The 23451-nt window shown below is 39.5% G+C and overlaps 1 protein-coding gene across 1 annotated transcript; it reads left to right on the top strand.

Moving 5' to 3' along the window:
- The first annotated feature begins 736 nt into the window (after positions 1 to 736).
- LOC147343452 (beta-defensin 130B-like) lies at positions 737 to 4352 on the top strand. The gene is made up of 2 exons (XM_086379802.1): positions 737 to 798; positions 4175 to 4352. Exons 1-2 carry the CDS (start codon positions 737 to 739, stop codon positions 4350 to 4352), a joined length of 240 nt encoding a protein of 79 aa, XP_086235928.1.
- Positions 4353 to 23451: the final 19099 nt, after the last annotated feature.

Here is a 23451-nt window from a genome sequence, read left to right on the forward strand (position 1 = left end):
AGTTCAACAGCATCAGTTCTTTGGTGCTCAGCCTTCTTTACAGTCCAACTCTCACATCTGTACATGACTACTGGAAAAACCATAGCTTTGGCTATATGGAAAGGCTGCATGTCTCCTTAAGTTTTTGGCATTGAGTCTTTAGACAATACATGGTGATTGAGGAAATATTATGCTCTTTGACTCTTCTGTTCTCACCAACCTTGTCATATGGGACAATTATACAAAGGGTTATAACGGATGAGAAAATTTTAGTTTTCAATGTGAACTCAGTGTATTTACCTTTCAGATGCTACTAAGAACATAATACATATGTGATACTGGCCTCTCTTTTAAAGAAATAACTTAAAAGTACACCTTCTTTTTTCCAGAAATGGACCTTATTCAATTATTTTCTTCCTTGTATGATAAAGAGTCCCCTTGCAACACAGAGGACTTTTTGGTAACCAGGACTTTGCACTCAACGAGCCTTCAAAGATGCTGGTCAGAGATACTGACCTCTGAAAAATGTGAAAGCCCACAGAAAAAGTACAGGATAAGCCATCTGGTCTCCAGTGGTTAGGTTAATTTGTCACCAAATTTAGAGAGCCCAGGGTTTGGAAACATTCCAACGGAAGCTGTTTTATTTTCTTCCTTGTTAAGCTTCAGTGACTAAAAGGACTCTTGGTCTGCAGAAGTAGATAAAAGGCGCTGTATCCTGCTGTTCCTGATCACTCACTGCTCTACCAGGCATTCAACCATGAGACTCCATTTATTGCTTTCTGTTCTCCTTCTCTCTTTGGCTATAATACCAAAAGGTAGGTGGCGAATAACTGTAGAGCTGGGTTTCTTAGGAGACCTACTCAGACACTGAGTTATACCATGGCCATCTTGACTCAGACACTAACGCACAGTCTCAGGGATACAGAGGTCCAACATGAGCGTCCTCCTTAGAACTGATGGGGTCCAAATTGGGAAGAAAGACAAGGATTTACATCAACAGAAAACAAGTTCCAAGAGCTCCATGATTACAAAGCAGGGCTCAAATATAGGGGAAGGGGGAGAAGCCTTGACATCTGACACAAGGATACAAATCAAGTAGCTTTGACAAGGGCCCCCATCTCCAAAAGAGACAGTGGAAATGGCAGCTATTGGGTCAGACTTGGTTAGCGAATGAACGTGACCTGGAGTCTATTGGCAAAGGAATATTTGTGAAGGGTGCAAGTTAGGTGTGTAAGACAACTCAACAACAACAACAAAAAATAATTCTATCGAGTTATTAAAAACCAACAGGGGGCAGGGGAATTTGGAAAAAGCACAGAAATTTGGGATGGCACTTCAGTGGCAAAATTTTAAGCATAATGGAAAACAAGCAGGAAGGAATTCTAACAGTTCGAGGTACATCCTTGGTGCTCATGATTGAGAAGCTGGAATATTAAAGTGCAGATGAAGGAGAAAGGGAATGTGTCATTTTCAGGCTGGGTCATTTAGATCCTTGTAAAACTGTTTACGGCAGGGTATTTCCACCCCTCAACATCTGGGTTCATTTGGGTAACTCTCTCTTTTCCTTGAATCATTTATAACATTCTTTCAAATATAATCGAATATATTGACTTGTTTGATCTTTACCTGATCTATGAATATCTTAGGAACTCTGATGTATAGTTGTCCCCTTGATTTGTGAACTCTTGAGGGAGTTCACATAATTCTCATCTGGCCCTCAGTTCTGTCAGAAGACAACACACTTGCAGTGACGGCTAATATAAAATTACATAATGTTAAGGACTTAAAGATAGAAGGCAATTTAATAGTTAATTTCTTAATTTTACAGATAAGAAGATCCATGTCCATATAAAGAATGTTTTCACTAAGATCACATAGGTAGGGGGAACACTGCAGCTGGAACTGAGTATTTCTTTTTAACTTTTATTTTATATTGGACTATAGCCAATTAACAATGTTGTGATAGTTTCAGGTAGACAGCAAAGGGACCCAGCCGTACATATATATGAATCCATTCTCCACCCAAACTGCCTTCCCATCCAGGCCACCATATGACATTGAGCAGTGTTCCATGTGTTTTTGAGTAGGACCTCATTGTTGAACCAAGTATTTTTAATCTGGGTCAGTGTTGTTTCCATTAATCTATGCCCACAAAGTGGAAACTCTAATTTATTGCAGGCTTTTTAATCTCCTAATTAGACACTGAGGAACCTGAGATTTTTAAGGTTCCTCTTTGGGGAGTCACAGTGTCTTTGAAACATGTTACTTCACTTAACTCTAAACTCTTTTTCTTCAGTGTTTGTGGTAGGCATGACCAATTGGCTTAACACTCTGGCATTATTATTCAGATGACTTACACTAGTCTGTAGCTTTTCCTGATCAGTGTTCCTTAAAATTAGATAAATTCTCAGATTGCTGAAAGCAATTGCCTCAAGACAATTATGTCTGCATGATTAATTAGGAATATTTTATTTTATTTTTAATTTTTTGCTCATGCTTGCTTTCCACCACTTAAGCTAAATTCAATTAAACATAAATTACTGTCTCCATCCAAAGTCATACATACCCCATGTTAAGGACTTTTTTTTTAATTAAAAAAGAAAAAGTTAAGGGGGATAGTTCTCCTGGAAGTAAAGATCCAGCCAAAAGTCATCACTGGAGTAGGACAAAGGATATGGCAGTGGTTCAGTCGTAGGGTGAAAAACAATTTTTAAAAAGATTATCCTAAGACAAAGACCAGAAATAACTGACAGGAAAATAAGACTCCAAGAAATCTAGGCCTAAGATTTAGAGAAGTTCCTAGGACTGGAGACCCACAAATACGATTGTATATCCAAGAGTGGGGACCAGACAGTCAAAAACAGGCTGGAGCCAGGAAGTTTTAGAAGGAATAAGAGACAAATTGTGTGTGGTGTCAAAGAATACGTAACTGCATTCAGTGGTAAGGAGTGTGTACTGAGTGCCTGCTACTTCCCATGGGCTGTGGGAAACACAAAAGATGCAGTGGGAAGCAAAAGGAAGGGCGTCTTCCCACAGTACAAAAGACAGACACTAGGTAAACGATAACAAATTTATCTATAACTATAAATTTTTCCAAGTACAATAAAGAGGAACAGAGTATTAAAAGTGCCTGAAGCATGTGGTCATGGTTGATTTGCAGCATCTGGGAAGAGTTTCTTGAGGTATGCCTTTTGAGCTGAAAACTAGAAGGTACGTGTTCATGGATAAACCACTTGCAAGGAGCCCTCAATGCTTCTGGCAAAGGAAGAAGTCAGTGTAATTTCCCTAATGCAGAAGAAACCACAGTGTCTGCAAAGGACGGCAAGAAGGCCCCTAGAAGATAGCAGTAGTTTATACCAGAAAATGTGCCACGCGTGTCATGGCATTACGCACCAGTAAAAGCTACAAAAGCCAATGCTAAATCTGCAGGGGTGCTTCAAGAATGAGGGCAAGGACTTCCCTACTGGCCCAGTGGTTAAGAATCCAACTGCCAATGCAGGGAACACAGGTTCAATCCTTGGTCCGGGAAGATCCCACATGCCACAGGGCAAGTAAGCCCGTGCGTCACAACCGCTGAGCCTGAGCGCCCTAAAGCCCATGTTCCTCAACAAGACAAGCCACTGCAAGGAGAAGCTCCTGCACCACAACAGAGAGTGGCCCCTACTTGCCACAGCGAGAGAAAACCTGGCCTCAGCAACAAAGACACAGTGTAGCCAAAAACAAACAAATTAATAAAAAAGAACAAGAAGGGCAAGTCTGCCAGACTTTATACTGGAAAGTGGTAGATCACTAGTATCTCTATCACCCAGGAGTTTCAGTTTACCCTTAAAGTAGGATCATCCACAGGTTTTAGGCAGCCTATGAGCCTGAGATGTCTTTCCTTTTTTAACACTACTTCCACTATTCTTTCTTTATAGTTTCTCTTCCTGGTTCTGCCACAGAAGGAGTTTCAAGTGTAGGGTAGCTTCCTTCTTTTCTAATCCTGAGATAATTATCTTTTGAGGTACCCAAACAGAATGGAGCCTCAGAAACCACCAGCAACTGTGTAGAAATAGATAAAGGGTATCAGTAATAATAGGTAATATCATTTATTCTATCTCAAAGCTGTTCTTCTGTAAATGTATTGCTTTATGTACACTATCAATACATGGATGGTGAATTAATGACGTTGTTAAATCTCTTTCTGTGCAGCAAGGACTGGCCTTATTCCAGGACAGAAACAGTGTAATCTGCTGAAAGGGGTGTGCAAAGACGGAGGCTGCACCACTATAGAACAGCCCATTGGCGTATGTAATGAAGACAAAAGATGTTGTAGAAAGTGGTGGATATTTTTTCCCTATCCAACGCCAGCTCCCAAATCAAAATCTCCTTGATAAGAGCCAACTGTAGGCTCTTCAAACTCTAGAACACATGCATGAACTTCACAGGCTCCAGCTTGGCCCAGAATTCCAGAACTTGAGGATAAATTATACAGACTCCTCTTAAACTTGTTTTTTCTCCATTGACTGGAAATAAATGTCCTAATTCTACTTGTATTCATCCCTGGGGAACTTCTTCTCAATGCACTGCCAGCATCTTAAGAACTACAAGACTGAACTAAACGACAGGCCATCTCATACCCTAAAAATGATTCTCTTAAAAAAGATGAAGTTTTAAAATAAGAAAAAAAAATCATAAGGGTAAGAAATAACAATAGGTAGCTTTGCTTATCTAAAGGGGAATATCATCCTTCTTCTTCATCTGACTCTGAACAAAAATCATTTTCATTGTTAAGATAGACCTACTTGGGTGGCCTGACTCAAGGTCTGTTCATCACGTGATCCTGCTAACCGGGGCACCTGAGCTGGAGGCTTTTGTCCCACTCAGTCCTGCCAACACTAGCTGAGGCTGGTCTTGCCCCCTTTCCCCAGGCCCTGGGGGAGTTAAACACAAGAACTCTTCCCTGTGAGGAGGTTCATGGGTAGACGACAGAGAGCTAAGAACTCAGTGGGCCCTGCTCGTTCTTTCCAAATGTGCCACAAGATCATTCCACATTCTGGCTGGAATCATTTCCACATAGTAATTCTGGATCAATCATACTTTGTGCTGCGTGTGTACTCAGTCCCTTCAGTCATGTCCAACTCTTTGCAACCCTATGGACTGTAGGGCAGAGGAGCCTGCCCATGGGATTCTCCAGGCAAGAATACTGGGGTGGGTTGCCACACCCTGCTCCAGGGAATCTTCCCAAACCGAGGATCAAACCCATGTTTTCTGCACCACCTGCATTGCACGTGGATTTGTACTTTATAGCTAAGAAAATGAAAGGGGGAGAGAGAGGACAAGAATGTTACAGGGCACAGGTTTCACAGGATGGAAAAAACTCTATTGAATGAGGCCAAATGACTCCACAATCACCTCTTCTTAGCCTTTCTCCAGATGCTCTCCACACCCATCTCACAAAGCAAGGCAATCTCTCCCTCCTTTGTGTTTCTACACACACAGACATACCTCAATGGGAGTTCTTCACTCATTTTAGTGAGTTTGATTTAATTCAGTTGCACTGAATTAAAGTTTGATTTAATTTGGTTACACCGAAATTTCCTGAGATAACAAAACTGTCAGATGTGGATATGTTAATAATAAATTATCTAGAACATCCTGGGTTTTTATATGAATATAAATGTTTTGATAAAACTTTGATTATCCATAATTGTTAAGATATCCTTTGTAACTGAAGAACCTCAAAACTGAGATAATGAAGACTAGTTATATTCTAAGAGGACTAGTAAATGTCAAAGGTTGAAAAGACAAGTTGGTTGCCCCACAAATTTCTAGAATGGCATTTTGAAATAAATTCTTCACCTTTGTCTAGTTTTGTCTAATCCACTCAAAATAAGGATTCAATAAAGAAACAATTTTGTTAATGAAGTTCATGTTAGATTTGAGTAATACAAACCAATAAGTTCCTTTTAACTTATATTTAATGAACACGTTATCATTTTATTACATTTTTGAAAACTTAAAAGTTAAAAAAAGCTTTTAAATATGACATAGTTTGCCACAGAAGATACTGTATTATCTTAGATTCATATGCTCAATAAAACCAGAATTGGCATATACCATGGGAAATCGTGTCAGCTATAGAATAGGAGGTGATAAGGCTGAAGGAGGAAAGCATCTGGGCTCAGCAAAGCAGACTCTGCCTCCTAATCCTATGTTATTGTACCTTAACAAAATGGAAGTTAGCCATCACTCTTCCACTCAAGAAAAGACAAACCATGACCCCTCATGGCTAAAAGCCTCTTTCCATTTTTGACAGTTTTCAGTTTCCCCAACAGCTAAGAAGTTGTAGCTTTTCTAGCAGAGAACACAGCATTAGATAAAAGAATTGGAAAAATATAATAAGTATATACTATTAATAAATATATGGTAAATTGGAATATACAATAATCATTGAAAATACAGGTTTAGTTTGCATACTAATGGAAGTTATTTTCAAATAAAACTCATTAAGATGGTTCTGGTTTCCCTTTTCTATAGAACTAATACCTAATGATGCAGAGCTGACTAAAGTTAAATAAAGAAAATAAATTGGAAACGGGTATTTTAAATTCTAGTAACGCATATAAATATAATGCATATAATAAATATGCATATGTAAACTGACAGCCTCAGGTGTCTCATACATCTTCATGACTCAACTAATAGAAATCATCAGCACAATGCCCATAAGTGAAGTAGTCATCCTCCCCAATCATTTCTAAGCAATAGGTCCTTGGCTATAATTCAAAACAACAAAAGAAGAGGAGTAATTGTAATTGTTAACTCAACCCAAAACATGCGTGCAATTGTGTCATAAATACATATGAACTCATCAGTTTTACTCAGAATACTAGAGAAATAGAAAAACTAACATTTGCTCCAAGCCCTCATGAGTTCCTCAGCTGGAATTAAGGCACTTTTGTATTTATTATTTCACCTAAATCATTATTTAGGTGAAATACTAAAGATGATCATTTTCTTATAGGAAGAAGGAAAAGAATAGCAAGTTCCAAGAGAGGGAAGGATAAATTGGGAGATTAGGACTGACATATACATACAACAAATAGATAGAAGGGATTAGATATGGTAGACAGAGTGCCTGAAGAACTATGGAGAGAGATTCATAACATTGTACAGGAGTCAGTGACCAAAAACATCCAAAAGAAAAGGAAATGCAAGAAGGCAAAATGGTTGTCTGAGGAGGTTTTACAAATAGATGAGGAAAGAAGAGACTTGAAAAGCAAGGGAGAAAGTAAAAGATATATCCAACTGAATGCAGAGTTCCAGAGAATAGCAAGGAGAGGTAAGAAGGACTTCTTAAATGAACAATGCAAAGAAGTAGAGAAAAACAATAGAATGGGAAAAACTAGAGATCTCTTCAAGAAAACTGGACAGATCAAGGAAACATTTCATGTAAGGATGGGCACAGTAAAGGACAGAAATGATAAGGACCTAACAGAAGCAAAAGAGATTAAGAAGAGGTAGCAAGAATATACAGAACTATACAAAAAAGGTCTTAATGACGTAGATAACCATGATGGTGTGGTCACTCACCTAGAGCCACAGATTCTGGAGTGTGAAGTCAAGTGGGCCTTAGGGAGCATTACTACCAACAAAGCTTGTGGAGATGATGGAATTCCAGCTGAGCTATTTCAAATCCTAAAAGATGATGCTGTTAAGGTGCTGCACTCAATATGTCAGCAAATTTGGAAAACTCAGCAGTGGTCACAGGACTGAAAAAGGTCAGTTTTTATTCCAATCCCAAAGAAGGGCAATGCCAAACAATATTCAAACTACCATACAATTAGACTTATTTCCCATGCTAGTAAGATTATGCTCAAAATCCTTCAAGCTAGGAATCAACAGTATGTGAATTGAGAACTTTCAGATGTACAAGCTGGATTTAGAAAGGGCAGATAAACCAGAGATAAAATTGCCAGTGTTTGTAAGATTATAGACAAAGCAAGGGAATTCCAGAAAAACATCTACTTCTGCTTCATTGACTATGCTTAAGGCTTTGACCATGTGGATCTACAAACTGTGGGAAATTCTTAAAGAGATGGGAAGATCAGACAACCACCTGTCCCTGAGAAAACTGTATGCAGGACAAAAAAACAACAGTTAGAACCCTACATGGAACAACTAACTGGTACAAAATTGGGAAAGGAGTAAGACAAGGCTTTAGATTTGAGAGAGCTAAGGCTTAGGAAGGTTGATAAGGAGTCTAGGGCCCTCAAGGAGGAAGAGGTCTTGGAGCCCTCGAGGAGGAGAAAAGGCACAAATGGTTTTTCTCTATATTGCTTTGTCTTAGTCACATAAGACATTTTTTCTTAAACTCTGAGTTGTTATGACAACAATCTTTAAGACTAACTTTCTTTAAGCCTAGAGCTAATGATTACACAACAAAATAACTCATCTTGCTCAAGGATATGTTTGTCCTTAAGCTCTGCACTAATGATTATATAATAGCAACGTATGTTGCTGGACATGAACCTTCTGACTAATCTTGTATATTGTGGGAGTGGGCCTGGTAAAGTATGCTGCTGCTGCTGCTAAGTTGCTTCAGTCGTGTCTGACTCTGTGCGACCCCATAGATGGCAGCCCACCAGGCTCCCCTATCCCTGGGATTCTCCAGGCAAGAACACTGGAGTGGGTCACCATTTCCTTCTGGGGCACTCCCTCTTCTGATGTCTATGCTGAAACTTTCTCTGTCCTTTTTCACTTTAATAAAACTCTGCTACACAAAGGCTCTTGAGTGATCAAGCCTGGTCCCTGGTCCCAGAGCTAAATCTTCTTCTTCAGAGATCACAAATTCGACATTGTTCAGTGTATAGCTATCATATTGTCATCCTGTTTATTTAACTTATATGGAGAATGCATTATGTGAAATGCTGGGCTGGATGAATCACAGTCTGGAATCAAGATTGCTGGGAGAAATATCAACAGCTTCAGATATGTACATGATACTGCTCTAATGGCAGAAAGTGAAGAGGAACTGAAGAGCCTGTAGATAAGGCTGAAAGAGGAGAGTGAAAAAGCTGGTTTAAAACTCAACATTCAAAAAACTAAGATGATGACATGCAGTCCCATCACTTCATGGCAAATAAAAGGGGGAAAAGTGGAAGCAGTGACAGACTTTATTTTCTTGGGCTCCAAAATCACTGCAGATGGTGACTACAGCCATGAAATTAAAAGACATTTGGTCCTTGGAAGAAAAATTATGATCAACCTAGACAGCATATTAAAAAGCAGAGACATCACTCTGCCAACAAAGGTCCATCTAGTCAAGCTATGGTTTTTTCCAATAGTCATTTACTGATGTGAAAGTTGGACCATAAAGAATGCTGAGTGCCAAAGAATTAATGCTTTCAAACTGTTGTGTTGGAGAAGACTCTTGAGAGTTCCTTGGACTGAAAGAAGATCAAACCAGTCAATTCTAAAGGAAATTAACTCTGAATATTCTTTTAAAGGACTGTTGCTGGACTCCAATACTTTGGCCACCTGATGTGAAGAGCCAACTCATTGGAAAAGACCCTGATGCTGGGAAAGAGTAAAGGCAAAAGGAGAAGTGGTGACAGAGGATGAGATGGTTAGATAACACCATCAACTAAATGGACATGAATTTGAGCAAATTCCAAAAGATAGTGAAGGACAGGAAAGTGTGGCATATTGCAGTCCATTGGGTCACAAAGAGTCAGACACAACTTACTGACTGAAGAACAACAATGTACACACAACTACATATAAAACAGATAATCCATAAGGACCTACTGTATACCACAGGAAACTCTACTCAATATTCTATAAAACCTATAGATGAAAACAATCTTTTAAAAAAATCACTCTTTCAGTCAGAATTACCTCAGAAATCTCCTACTTTTCATCATTTCCCACAGAAACCTTCTTTCTGTCAGAATTCCATCAGAAACCTTCTGTTTGTGACAATTCCTTCAGAATCATCCTTCATTCTATGAGAATTCTCTCAAAAACATACATCTTTCTATCTATATTCCCTCAGAAACTGCTTTCTCTTTCTCAAAATATCCTCAGAAACATCCATCTTTCTTTCAGATTCCCCTCAGAAAACTCCTGTCAAAATTCCCTCAGAAACCTTCTTTCTCTCAAAATATCTTCAGAATCTAATTTTTTGTCAGATTCCCCTCAGAAAACTTTTTCTGTCAGAATTTCCTTAGAAACTTACTTTGTACTCTGAGGATTCTTCAGAAACATTCTTTTTTATGTCAGGATTCTCCCACAAAGCACATTCTTTCTCTCAGAACTTTCTCAGAAACCTTGTTCTTTCTGTTAAAATTGCACAGAAACCTCCTTCTTTTTCTCAGGAGGAGGAGGAGGTCATAAATACATCTTCCAAAGCCCCTCATTTGTAGAGGGAGTGGCACCATCAGTACGGAGACACCAGCACATTAAATACATCATCCATCTGTCTCTGATAAAGGAAAATGAGACACCTTCCTGAGTCATGAATTTGGTGGTTTTCAGACCGCAGTAAAGTATAAGCTGTGTTTGACCTGAGATGTCACACTCCATCACAGGCCAAGGACACAAGGGCAATGTCTCCAGAATGCAGCCCACTTTTCCTCCCTTTCCACACTACTTAAAAGCTTATCTTGGTTCATAACCATTTCTGGTATCTCTGCAGGCTTAGGGCGAGACCCAGCCCCAGTTTACACCTAGATTCTGAATATACCAGCTTTGGACTGGACTGATGTGGCTCCTAGCAGCCCTCAGACTCTCCCAGGACTTTAGGAAGAAGGTAAAAGCATAGAAGGACCACAGTGGGCACAGGTGAGCTTCCAGCTACATGCCCCAGGAATGCATCCAGGAGTGGGCAGGTCTTTCCCGTTGCAGACAGCCAGACATAAGGCAGCCCTACAGGAGCACCCAGAGCTCAGAGGCATCAAAACAGCCCTGTGCTCACTCACCTCAAGCTCTGAGATTTGTAATTAACTCCTGGGGGGAATGGGTGTGGTCTGCTTTGTAAGGAACCTTGGCATGAAGCATCAGGAAATACGTCATATTTTCATCACTGTAATATAGGAATTGCAGCTGCTGAATGCTTCTCCCTATGGCTGTGGACCTGGAGCTTTTATAAAGTGAGTGAGCACACCATCCTGTCCAGTCTCAGCTGGAAAGCCAGCCAGCCATGAGGCTCTTCTGCCTTCTCTTTGCGTTGCTCTTCTTGTTCTTGCTGCCTGTTCCAGGTAAGATGCATTGGGAAATGAGAGGGCTGAACAGATAGAGAATTTATCATTCAGAGTCAGCCCTCTCCATTCTTCTGGGGCTTTTAGACAAAGTAGATTTATTGTCTAGGAACTAGACATCACCAATTTGTTTTTTTTTCTGACAAGCCCATTAAAAATCTGAAAGTAGTTGTCTCCATCTCTTCCGATTAGTCAATCAGCTCACAAACCACCCCTTCATGGGAGGATTGTTATACCTGTTGATGAGACAGGAAGAAAGTGATGTAAAACTTTAATGCCAACAGGAAAAATGGGCTTAATCTGAGGACAGACTCACAGATTCCCTTTTTTTAGTTTAGTGTTTGGAGGTAGAGTCTTTTGGCCTCTTAAGGGCCCAAAGGACTGTTGCAGCCCCTGCCTCCTAGGTGTCACTTGTAGTGCCGTGGTTAAAATTTAATGTTATTTAATAATTTATGTTACTTAATGTTATTTAATAATAAAAATGTTATTGAATAATAATAGTACATAATATTTAATAATATTAAATAATAAAACATTATTTAATAATATCTAATAACAAAATTTTATTTAGTAATAATAAAAATGTTATTTAATAATTTAAAGTTATGCCATTAGGTCACCGTTTTGATGAAGCATGTACCAGATGGTGACCTGATGTACTGTGTTCATTGCTTGTACCCAAACAACATGTGTACTTAGACATTACTTGTACTTAAACAGCTTATGTACTTAAACATCATGAAGAATGGGAGCATCATGAAAACATCCACCAAGAAAGGGGAAAAGCATCAACAGTTGATAAAGATCGGGAACAGTAGGGTTTGGGGAATACCATTTTTCTCCTTTGATCTGGCCAATCAAAGGGCCAATCAGGTTTTTTTCCATTTCCCTCATGTACAAACTCTTTGAATTCCTTTGAGAACAAAGAACTTTGTAAGTTATAAAATGGCACACACCTAGACTCACGGCGAGGTCCCCTCCATGCATGGACTCATGTAGTGGATGATGCTCCCACTGGGACTCTGGTGCACTGACCACGGCGACTGCGCAGCTGCTGCGAGCCAGAGGAAGGTGCTTTCCCCTGGACGGGTGAGATTCATTTGCTAAGTGCTATTGTAAATTCACTTCTTTCCTTTCACTTTGATCCTTGATTTTTACTAGCCTATACTAGCCTAATACTTTAATAAATTGGTTTCTGTTACCAACCTGTGGACTACATCTTGAATTCTTTAAAAGAACCACTGAAGCAAAGCAAAATGTTTTTGGCATAGTCAGCATGTTTCGAGATGTGATTGCTTTTTCATGGTAAAGTTGATCCTATTCCAGAATGGGAAGATCCTTCTTTCAGCAGTTTAGCTCGGGAATGAGAAAGGGAGCTGGACTATGTGAAAACTGGGACACTGTAATGTGGTGTGCTGAGCCGCTGGACATGTTGGGGCAGCTTCCCATGGTTAACTTGGAGAAAGCTAAGGAACAGATTCTTTTTTGGAAGACAAGATTGGTGTTTGTTCATGGCTTGTAGGAAAATACATGCTAGGAAGGCAGAATTGGAAACTGAAAAGGTACAAATAGAAAAAGAAATGCTGGATTTACAAAGCCACACGGCTATGTTGCAATGTCAAAATTGAGTCTTACCTGATCAAGTTTCTAGATACCAGACAGTGTCAGAGAAAGCAGCAGTGCATGGGGCTAAATACAAATTATCTTCACAGCAAGGGGCGAATCAATCAACACAAGGTACAGGTTGTCTTGGCCCATGCCTGCCTGATTGGGACCCTGCTACCTGGGACAGTGATATCTGGGATAATGAGGAAGATGATGAATACATGGATGATGATGATAGTGTAGAAAAGTCAAAGGAAGGAGAACTTTGTCAGGCAGAACTGGCTTTACGTGGAAAGATGGAGCAAAGAGGGGGCCATGCTCCCACAACTAAAATGATATACAAGGATTATACAGAAGAGATAAATGATATACCGTCCCACAGCATGCAACAGGCCGGAGAGCCGCTTGTAGCCTGGCTGGTCCAACTATCTGAAACAGGGGGTCATGGAATAGTTCCAGATGACCAAGACTGTATTAAATTTATCCCTATATTCCATGACCCACAAGTTCAACAAGCTTTTGGTGATTGGAATATTAATTATGGGCAGGGACCTGTAGCTTTGCTACAATTATGTGCTGCGGGACATGGAATTAAATGCCCTACTCTTGGCTCTTGGCCAGCCTGCACCAAATCTTGGTATATGCTATGGGAGTGTATACAAAGATTGAAGGAAGAGGGTATGAAAATTTCTCTATATAATAGACAGGGACCAGCTACTATACATGATACTGCTTTGGATGCAAGTAGCTGTAACCAAATTATTAAAACTGCTCCAGCGGCATATAAGAACATTATTGTGATTTTCTTGTTCTCTGACAGAGAAGGCAATGGCACCCCACTCCAGTACTCTTGCCTGGAACATCCCATGGACGGAGGAGCCTAGTGGGCTTTAGTCCATGGGGTTGCGAAGAGTTGGACATGACTGAGCAACTTCACTTTCACTTTTCACTTTCATGCATTGGAGAAGGAAATGGCAACCCACTCCAGTGTTCTTGCATGGAGAATCCCAGGGATGGAGGGCCTGGTGGGTGGCTGTCTATGGGGGTCTCACAGAGTCGGACATGACTGAAGCGACTTAGCAGCAGCAGCAGCAGCATTGTTCTCTGAAACTGGAAGCCCAATTCAGGAAGTTATTGAGAAAGTGCAGCAATTAGGAGATCTGGGAGAATGGGAAACTCCCAAGGCAAAAGGTAATGGTGGAAATAATGGCAATGGCAAGCACCAAATGTCAGGAAAGATATGTTTGCTGCACTGTTGAAAACTGGAGGGTCTTTTGCAGAAATTGATGGAAAAACAATTGTGGCATTATGGCAGAAGTATAAAGCTCTGCACTTAGTTGCTCTGTCGTGTCCGACTCTTTGCAACCCCATGGACTGTAGCCCACCAAGCTCCTCTATCCATGGAGATTCTCCAGGCAAGAATACTGGAGTGCCATGCCCTCCTCCAGATGATCTTCCTAACCCAGGGATCAAACCCAGGTCTCTTGCATTACAGGTGGATTCTTTACTGTCTGAACTACCAGGAAGCATAAAGAGAAAGGCCTTCATATTCAAAAGTCTGAAGTAGAAACTAAAGATCTTGGAAACAATAATCCATTTTCCCAGGTCATTTCTCCTCCTCCTTCTTCTGTTATATTCAGATTTGTTGCCCAAATGAAGGGAAGGCCAAGCCCTGGAGCTTTCCAAGTCAGATTGGTTACTAAAGACATCTACCTACATGTGCAAATTCAGATATTTTGAGAAAATGGATCTAAAACAATTATTAAAGTATTAGTTGATACTGGGCTGGAGGCCAATTTAATTTATGGAAATCCAAAGATCTTTAAGGAGCAGTTATTATTTCAGGATTAGGAGGCAAAGACTCTAAAGCTGTACAAACCTCATTATACATGAAAATTAGCTATTTACCTAAAAGAGAATATCAAGTTATGATAGTTCTCATTCCGTAATACATAATTGGAATAGATATTTTAAAGGGGCTCACTTTAAACCTAGAGGAAGGAAAATACCAATTTGGTGTGCACATGATTAAATTAGTAGCTCCAGTGGTAGTGGGAAAATTGTTGGAGCCTCCAGTGACCCTCCCAGAAACTACTGAGATGGTCACACAAAAGCAGTACTGTATTCCAGGGAGGGCAAGAAGAAATTACTAACACTATTAAAGAACATGTTGATGCAGGAGTCTTAATTCCTGCTCGAATGGAATGAAATAATCCTGTATGGCCTGTAAGGAAACCGGATGGATCTTGGAGGGTGACAGTAGACTACAGAGAACTTAACAAACACACTAGGCTTTTAACTTCAGCCATCCCTGATGTTGTTAACTTTAATTGAATAAGTGCAGAAACATGCTGGTACTTGGTATGCTGTCATAGATTTAGCTAATGCTTTCTTTATTGATCCCGAACAGTGGGATCAGTTTGTCTTCACACAGCAGGGGCAACAGTATACCTTTACTACACTACTCCAAGGATATATTCATAGCCCTACAATTTATCATGGTATTGCTGCTAAGCATTTGGATGAGGTGGCTCTACCTACAGGAATGCAGATTACTCATTATATTGATGATAATCTCTTAGAAGGATCTGATGAAGAACAAGTGAGGACTCAGCTGTATGTAATTATCCAGCCCATAAAAATGAAAGGATGGGAAATAAATCCTGAAAAAATTCAAGGGCCAAGACAATCAGTAAAAATTTTAGGAATAATTTGGAACAAAGGAAAACAAGAAATACTCCCTAAAGGCAAGCAGAAAATTTTGGAGCTTGTTCCTCCCCAACCTAAGAAACAGTCCCAAAAGTTTATAGGATCATTTGGCTTTTGGAGGCAGCATATTCTTCATCTCAGGCAGATATTACAATCTCTTTATAAAGTAGTCAGGAAGAAATACAATTTTGAATGGGGAGAGGCACAGAAGTTGGCTTTTGAACAAGCTAAAATAGCCATTCAAACTGCTTTGGATTTATGGCCCATTAGAGAAGGCCCTATGGAATTACAGGTGTCTATGGATGAGAATTATGCAAACTGGAGTCTATGGCAAAAACAAGAAGGGGGAAGAATGCTTCTAGGATGTTGGTTACAAAAAATTCCTAATGCCAGCACTCCTTCTGAAAAACAATTGGTAGCCTGCTATTGGGCATTAATTGACACAGAGGCTATGACTTTATATCATGAAGTACAATTAAGGTCAAATATTCCTATTATAACTTGGGTTATGAGTACCCCCCAAACTCTCCGAATTGATTATGCTCAAGAGTCTAGTATAATTAAATGAAAATGGTATACTCAAGACCAGGCAAAACCTGGGCGGGCCATCTGGCCTTCTGTTATTACATGAATGAGTGTTTGACTGTTCTGATGAAGAAGCTTCCCAATTACATTATCAAAAACCAACAGAAGAATCACCCATAAAACAGGAAATAGAATATTAACAGTTAGCTAAGGAACAAAAGCACCATGCATCTACTACATATGCGGAGGCAACCTGACATTGGAAAGCTGTGCCTTATAATCCCGCAACTCAAAGAGTAATGACCACTGAAGGGGAAGGGGAAAGTAGTCAATTTGCTGAGTTACTTGCAGTTTTCCAAGTGTTGTGGGCAGAGGATTTTAAAGAATGTCATATCTATGCAGATTCATGGTCAGTAACTAATGGTCTTACTACCTGGATTCCTCAATAGAGAAAACATAACTGGGAACTTGGATCTAAACACATATGGGGAAAGGAATTGTGGCAAGATATTTGGGAAATACATTCACAGACTAATGTTTCAGTTTTTCCTGTAGATGCACATGTACCTGAGATAACAGAAGAAAGAAAATATAACAGGGAACCTGATCACTTGGCTGAAATCAACAGTGCATCCATTGTCCCTGATTCTGAACTGGAAGGATTAGCATTATGGGCTCATCAGAAAGCCAGACATCTCCATTGTATATTCTTGCCTCCTTTGTCAAAGATAAAGTGTCCATAGGTGCATGGATTTTTCTCCGGGCTTTCTATTTTGTTCCATTGATCTATATATCTGTCTTTGTGCCAGTACTATACTGCCTTGATGACTGCAGCTTTGTAGTAGAGACTGAAGTCAGGCAGGTTGATTCCTCCAGTTCCATTCTTCTTTCTCAATATTGCTTTGGCTTTTCAAGGTTTTTTGTATTTCCATACAGATTGTGAAATTATTTGTTCTAGTTCTCTGAAAAATACCATTGATAGCTTGATAGAGATTGCATTGAATCTATAGATTGCTTTGGGTAGTATACTCATTTTCACTATATTGATTCTTCCAATCCATGAACACAGTATATTTCTATATCTGTTTGTGTCCTCTTTGATTTCTTTCACCAGTGTTTTATAGTTCTCTCTATATAGGTTTTTTGTTTCTTTAGGTAGATATATTCCTAAGTATTTTATTCTTTTCATTGCAATGGTGAATGGAATTGTTACCTTAATTTCTCTTTCTGTTTTCTCATTGTTAGTGTATAGGATTTCAAGGGATTTCTGTGTGTTGATTTTATATCCTGAAACTTTACTATATTCATTGATTAGCTCTAATAATTTTCTGGTAGAGTCTTTAGGGTTTTCTATGTAGAGGATCATGTCATCTGCAAACAGTGAGAGTTTTACTTCTTCTTTTCCATCTGGATTCCTTTTATTTCTTTTTCTGCTCTGATTGCTGTGGCCAAAACTATGTTGAATAGTAGTGGTGAGAGTGGGCACCCTTGTCTTGTTCCTGACTTTAGGGAAAATGCTTTCAATTTTTCACCATTGAGGATAATGTTTGCTGTGGGTTTGTCATATATAGCTTTTATTATGTTGAGGTATGTTCCTTCTATTCCTGCTTTCTGTAGGGTTTTTATGATAAATGGATGTTGAATTTTGTCAAAGGCTTTCTCTGCATCTATTGAGATAATCATATGGTTTTTATTTTTCAATTTGTTAATGTGGTGTATTACATTGATTGATTTGTGGATATTGAAGAATCCTTGCATCCCTGGGATAAAGCCCACTTGGTCATAATGTATGATCTTTTAAATATGTTGTTGGATTCTGTTTGCTAGAATTTTGTTAAGGATTTTTTTTCATCTATGTTCATCAGTGATATTGGCCTATTCAGTTCAGTTCAGTCGATCAGTCATGTCCAACTCTTTGTGACCCCATGAATTGCAGCATGCCAGGCCTCCCTGTCTATCACCAACTCCCAGAGTTCACCTAAACTCATGTGCATTGAGTCAATGATGTCATCCAGCCATCTTATCGTCTGTCATCCCCTTCTCCTCCTGCCCACGATCCCTCCAGCATCAGGGTCTTTTCCAATGAGTCAACACTTCACATCAGGTGGCCAAAGTATCGGAGTTTCAGCCTCAACATCAATCCTTCCAATGAACACTCAGGACTGGTCTCCTTTAGGATGGATTGCCCTGTAGTTTTCTTTTTTTGTGGCATCTTTGTCAGGTTTTGGTATTAGGGTGATGGTGATCTCATAGAATGAGTTTACCTTCTTCTGCAATTTTCTGGAAGAGTTTGAGTAGGATAGGTGTTAGCTCTTCTCTAAATTTTTGGTAGAATTCAGCTGTGAAGCCATCTGGTCCTGGGCTTTTGTTTGTTGGAAGATTTCTGATTATAGTTTCAATTTCCATGCTTGTGATGGGTCTGTTAAGATTTTCTATTTCTTCCTGGTTCAATCTCTTTAGCAAGTGGTGCTGGGAAAACTGGTCAACCATTTGTAAAAGAATGAAACTAGAACACTTTCTAACACTATATACAAAAATAAACTCAAAATGGATTAAAGATCTAAATGTAAGACCAGAAACTATAAAACTCCTAGAGGAAAACTCTCTGACATAAACCACAGCAGGATCCTCTATGACTCACCTCCCAGAATATTGGAAATAAAAGCAAAAATAAACAAATGGGATCTAATTAAAATTAAAAGCTTCTGCACAACAAAGGGAACTATAAGCAAGGTGAAAAGACAGCCTTCAGAATAGGAGAAAATAATAGCAGACAAAGCAATGGACAAAGCATTAATCTAAAAAATATACAAGCAACTCCTGCAGCTCAATTCCAGAAAAATAAACGACCCAATCAAAAAGTGGGCCAGAGAACTAAACAGACATTTCTCCAAAGAAGACATACAGATGGCTAACAAACATATGAAAAGATGCTCAACATCATTTATTATCAGAGAAGTGCAAATCAAAACCACTATGAGGTACCATTTCATACCAGTCAGAATGGCTGCGATCCAAAAGTCTACATACAATAAATGTTGGAGAGGGTGTGGAGAAAAGGGAACCCCCTCTTACATTGTTGGTGGGAATGCAAACTAGTGAAGCCACTATGGAGAACAGTGTGGAGATTCCTTAAAAAACTGGAAATAGAACTGCCTTATGACCCAGCAATCCCACTGCTGGGCATACACACCGAGGAAACCAGAATTGAAAGAGACGTGTGTACCCCAGTGTTCATCGCAGCACTGTTTATAATAGCCAGGACATGGCAGCAACCTAGATATCCATCAGCAGATGAATGGATGAGAAAGCTGTGGTACATATATGCAATGGAGTATTACTCAGCCATTAAAAAGAATACATATGAATCAGTTCTAATGAGGTGGATGAAACTGGGGCCTATTATACAGAGTGAAATAAGCCAGAAAGCCAAACACCAATACAGTATACTAATGCATATATATGGAATTTAGAAAGATGGTAAAAATAACCCTGTATGCAAGACAGCAAAAGAGACACAGATGTATAGAACAGTCTTTTGGACTCTATGGGAGAGGGTGAGGGTGGGATGGTTTGGGATAATGGCATTTAAACATGTATATTATCATATGTGAAATGAATTGCCAGTCCAGGTTCGATGCATGATATGATACAGGGTGCTTGGGGCTGGTGCACTGAGATGACCCAGAGGGATGGGATGGGGAGGGAGGTGGGAGGGGAGTTCAGGATGGGGAACACGTGTACACCCATGGCAGATTCATGTCAATGTATGGCAAAACCAATACAATATTGTAAAGTAAAAAATAAATAAATAAATACAACTGAGAAGAAAAAAAAGAAGTTAGACCAAAAAAAAAATGAAAGCCAGACATCTTGGTGAAAAGACTACATATAGAGGCGGGGGCAAAATCATGGTATTCCTACAACACAAGATGTAATAAAAATGGTAATAGCTCACGGTCCAATACATCAGCATCTAACCAAGTGCCCCCTTCCTCAAAGATTAACTGGACAATTACAATGAGGAACATTACTTGGCCAGATATTGCAGACTGACTATATTGGACCTCTACCAGTTAGTCAGAAATGCCAATAGGTATGTACAATAGTAGACACTTATTCTGGATATCTAGTTGGTTGTGCTTACAAACATACAAATCAGCAAAATATAATTAAAACTCTAGAAATTATTACTCCATACTATGGTACCCCAGTTCAGATTCAAAGTGAAAATGGATCATACTTTAAAGTTAAGTTAATTAAAACCTATGCCCAGACAAGCAATATAGAATGGATTTATCATATCCCTTATTATCCCCAAACAGCCGGTTTAATTGAACGGATGAATGGACTTTTAAAACAACACTTATTAAAGTTAGGAGTGGGAGAATATAAACAATGGAAAGATAATTTATTTGAAGCCTTGCAACAATTAAATAATAGACCTATTGGACAAAGTGAAACCGCCTTGATGAGAATGGTGAGTCCTAATCTTAGTTTATCTGTGGCCCTCATTTCAAGATGGGATGCAACCTTAGAGTATTAGGAAATGCAACCAGGAGCTATGAAATCTTTTAAAGCTACTCCTGAAGCAGCTGGATTGGATCTATATTCTATTGAACAGACTCATTTAAATCCCTCAGATACTAAAGTGCTTCCTATAGGAATTGAAATTAAATTAACTCTGAAACATCTTAGCTTGATTAAAAGCCATTCTAGCCTGGCCATTAAAGGTATACAAGTCTTTGGAGGAGTAATAGACAATGATTATCAAGAGGAAATTAAGGTTCTTTTACAAAATGGTGGGGACTACCTGGTGTTAATTGCTGCTCCAGATCAGATTGCACAATTATTCATCTGTTGGAATGCCCCCTGCCTTGCAAACCCTCCGGGGAGACAAAACGTTTGGATCCTCTAATCTAACATGTCCTGGGGCTAAAATATGGTTTAAGTTACCCAATATGAATAAACCAAACCAGCTGAAGCTATAGCCCAAGGCCCAAAAATGTAATTGTTGCTAAGACTACGGGAATGGAAACACCTAACCATATCCCTTTACAATATTGCTACACTCAAGAAACTTAAAATATATATAATGTTTATCACACAAACTGACCTAATAGATCTTTTCCTGAGAACCTTTGTTGCTTGGACACAGGCCGACCCACAGGACAATGTCTTCCTCTCTTGGGCCTGCTTCTATGCAACCTTCCAGAGCCAGTCATACTGTTGGGCCTATGGAGCTCTATCACTGTCTTCCACTCATGGGCCTTGGTGGGTGTCACCCTTAAATGGACCTGACTTTTAAGAATATGTCATTTTATTCAAGAAAATCAAGATCAAACCAGAAGTTTAAATGTCCTTAATATGACTTACTAACTTGGTGTAACAATACTGATGGATTAGGACACAATTTGCATTTTGTTTATGATCAAGGAAAAAGAGTTGCCTGTGACTATTATATGAAATAAAGAACCAATGCTAGCCATGCCCATAGAGAAACCAAAGCTACACGATATGGTACCCTACAAATATGCCAAATTTGGGACCAATATAAGTGGGTAACTTCAGAAGAGGGATGATTGATAAAGGCAGCTCCAATTTGCTGGGAATAAAATAATCATACCAAATTGTATCCTAATAGTACTAAATCTCTAGCATTCCTACCAACATCTTGTGTAACATCTTGATTAAATTTGTGTAATCAAACAGAAGCAGTGAATCATATGAATTCACCAGATTCAGTCATATGGCCAGGGACTGATTGGATAAACAACCCAGGCATATGATTTTAGCCCCAAATGGAACTCACTGGATATATGGGGTTAATCTTTGGCCCTGGTTACCCACAGGATGGACTGGAAGATGTACCTTGGGACCGTCATTTGCACGTGGTCAAATTTTAAATGAATTACCACACATCCCAGCCAATTTCCCTATAGCACAGGCAAGATAGACACGATCTGTGTTCCAGTGGTATGGCTACTCAGCTGCAATATTTGTGCCATCACTTGGCACCATTGACATAATGCTCATAGTAGAAGCCTTGACTAATTTTACAAAATAAGCTTTAATATGCAAAGCCATACTTCAGAATAGAATGGCATTAGATATATTAACAGCAGCACAGTAAACCTGTGCCATAATTCACACAGAATGTTGTGTGTTTATCCCTGATCATAGTGCTAACATGTCAAATTATCTTCAACATGTGAAGGGAGTAATCAATAAGTTAAACAACCCTAATGTATCTATATGGGACTCTTTGCTGTCTTGGTTTTCTGCACCTTCACATTGGATAATGCATGCTTTGGTTTTTCTAATCATACTTCAGTTCAGTTCAGTTCAGTCGCTCAGTCATATCCGACTCTTTGTGACCCCATGAATCACAGCACGCCAGGCCTCCCTGTCCATCACCAACTCCTGGAGTTCTCTCAGACTCACGTTCATCGAGTCAGTGACGCCATCCAGCCATCTCATCCTCTGTAGTCCTCTTCTCCTCCTGCCCCCAATCCCTCCCAGCATCAGAGTCTTTTCCAATGAGTCAACTCTTCGCATGACGTGGCCAAAGTACTGGAGTTTCAGCTTTAGTATCATTCCCTCCAAAGAAATCCCAGGGCTGATCTTCCGAATGGACTGGTTGGATCTCCTTGCAGTCCAAGGGACTCTCAAGAGTCTTCTCCAACACCACAGTTCAAAAGCATCAATTCTTCGGCACTCAGCTTTCTTCACAGTCCAACTCTCACATCCATACATGACCACTGGAAAAACCATAGCCTTGACTAGACGGACCTTTGTTGGCAAAGTAATGTCTCTGCTTTTCAATATGCTATCTAGGTTGGTCATAACTTTCCTTCAAAGGAGTAAGCATCTTTTAATTTCATGGCTGTAATCACCATCTGCAGTGATTTTGGATCCCCCAAAAATAAAGTCTGCCACTGTTTCCACTGTTTTCCCATCTATTTCCCATGAAGTGATGGGACCAAATCATACTTACTGTCTTGTTAATTGTATGTTATTGTGCTATACAATGTTTATCAAGTCACATGCACAGTTAATGTTAATGTTTATAGTTATTATAATACTTGACTCCCTTGTGACTTGTAACATGAGGGTCAAAATGCAGTGCAATGGCTAATAATTTCATGTTACCGTACCATTCAGTCACTGTTTTGATGAAGCATGTACCAGATGGTGACCTGATGTACTGTGTTTATTGCTTGTACCCAAAGAACATGTGTACTTAGACATTACTTGTACTTAAACTGCTTATGTACTTAAACATCATGAAGAATGGGAGCATCATGAAAACATCCACCAAGAAAGGGGAAAAGCATCAACAGTTGATAAAGATCGGGAACAGCAGGGTTTGGGGAACACCGTTTTCCTC

The sequence above is a fragment of the Bos grunniens genome, chromosome 27 (assembly GCF_055505025.1).
Source record: "Bos grunniens cultivar Pamir isolate PY7600 chromosome 27, Bosgru_T2T1.0, whole genome shotgun sequence".
NCBI classification, from domain to species: Eukaryota; Metazoa; Chordata; class Mammalia; order Artiodactyla; family Bovidae; genus Bos; species Bos grunniens.

Excerpts from the sequence above, each read along its gene's own strand:
- LOC147343452 (XM_086379802.1), top strand. The coding sequence starts at position 737 with ATGAGACTCCATTTATTGCTTTCTGTTCTCCTTCTCTCTTTGGCTATA. Across the intron at positions 799-4,174 it reads GCTATAATACCAAAAGGTAG|GACTGGCCTTATTCCAGGAC; the intron begins GTGGCGAATAAC and ends CTGTGCAGCAAG.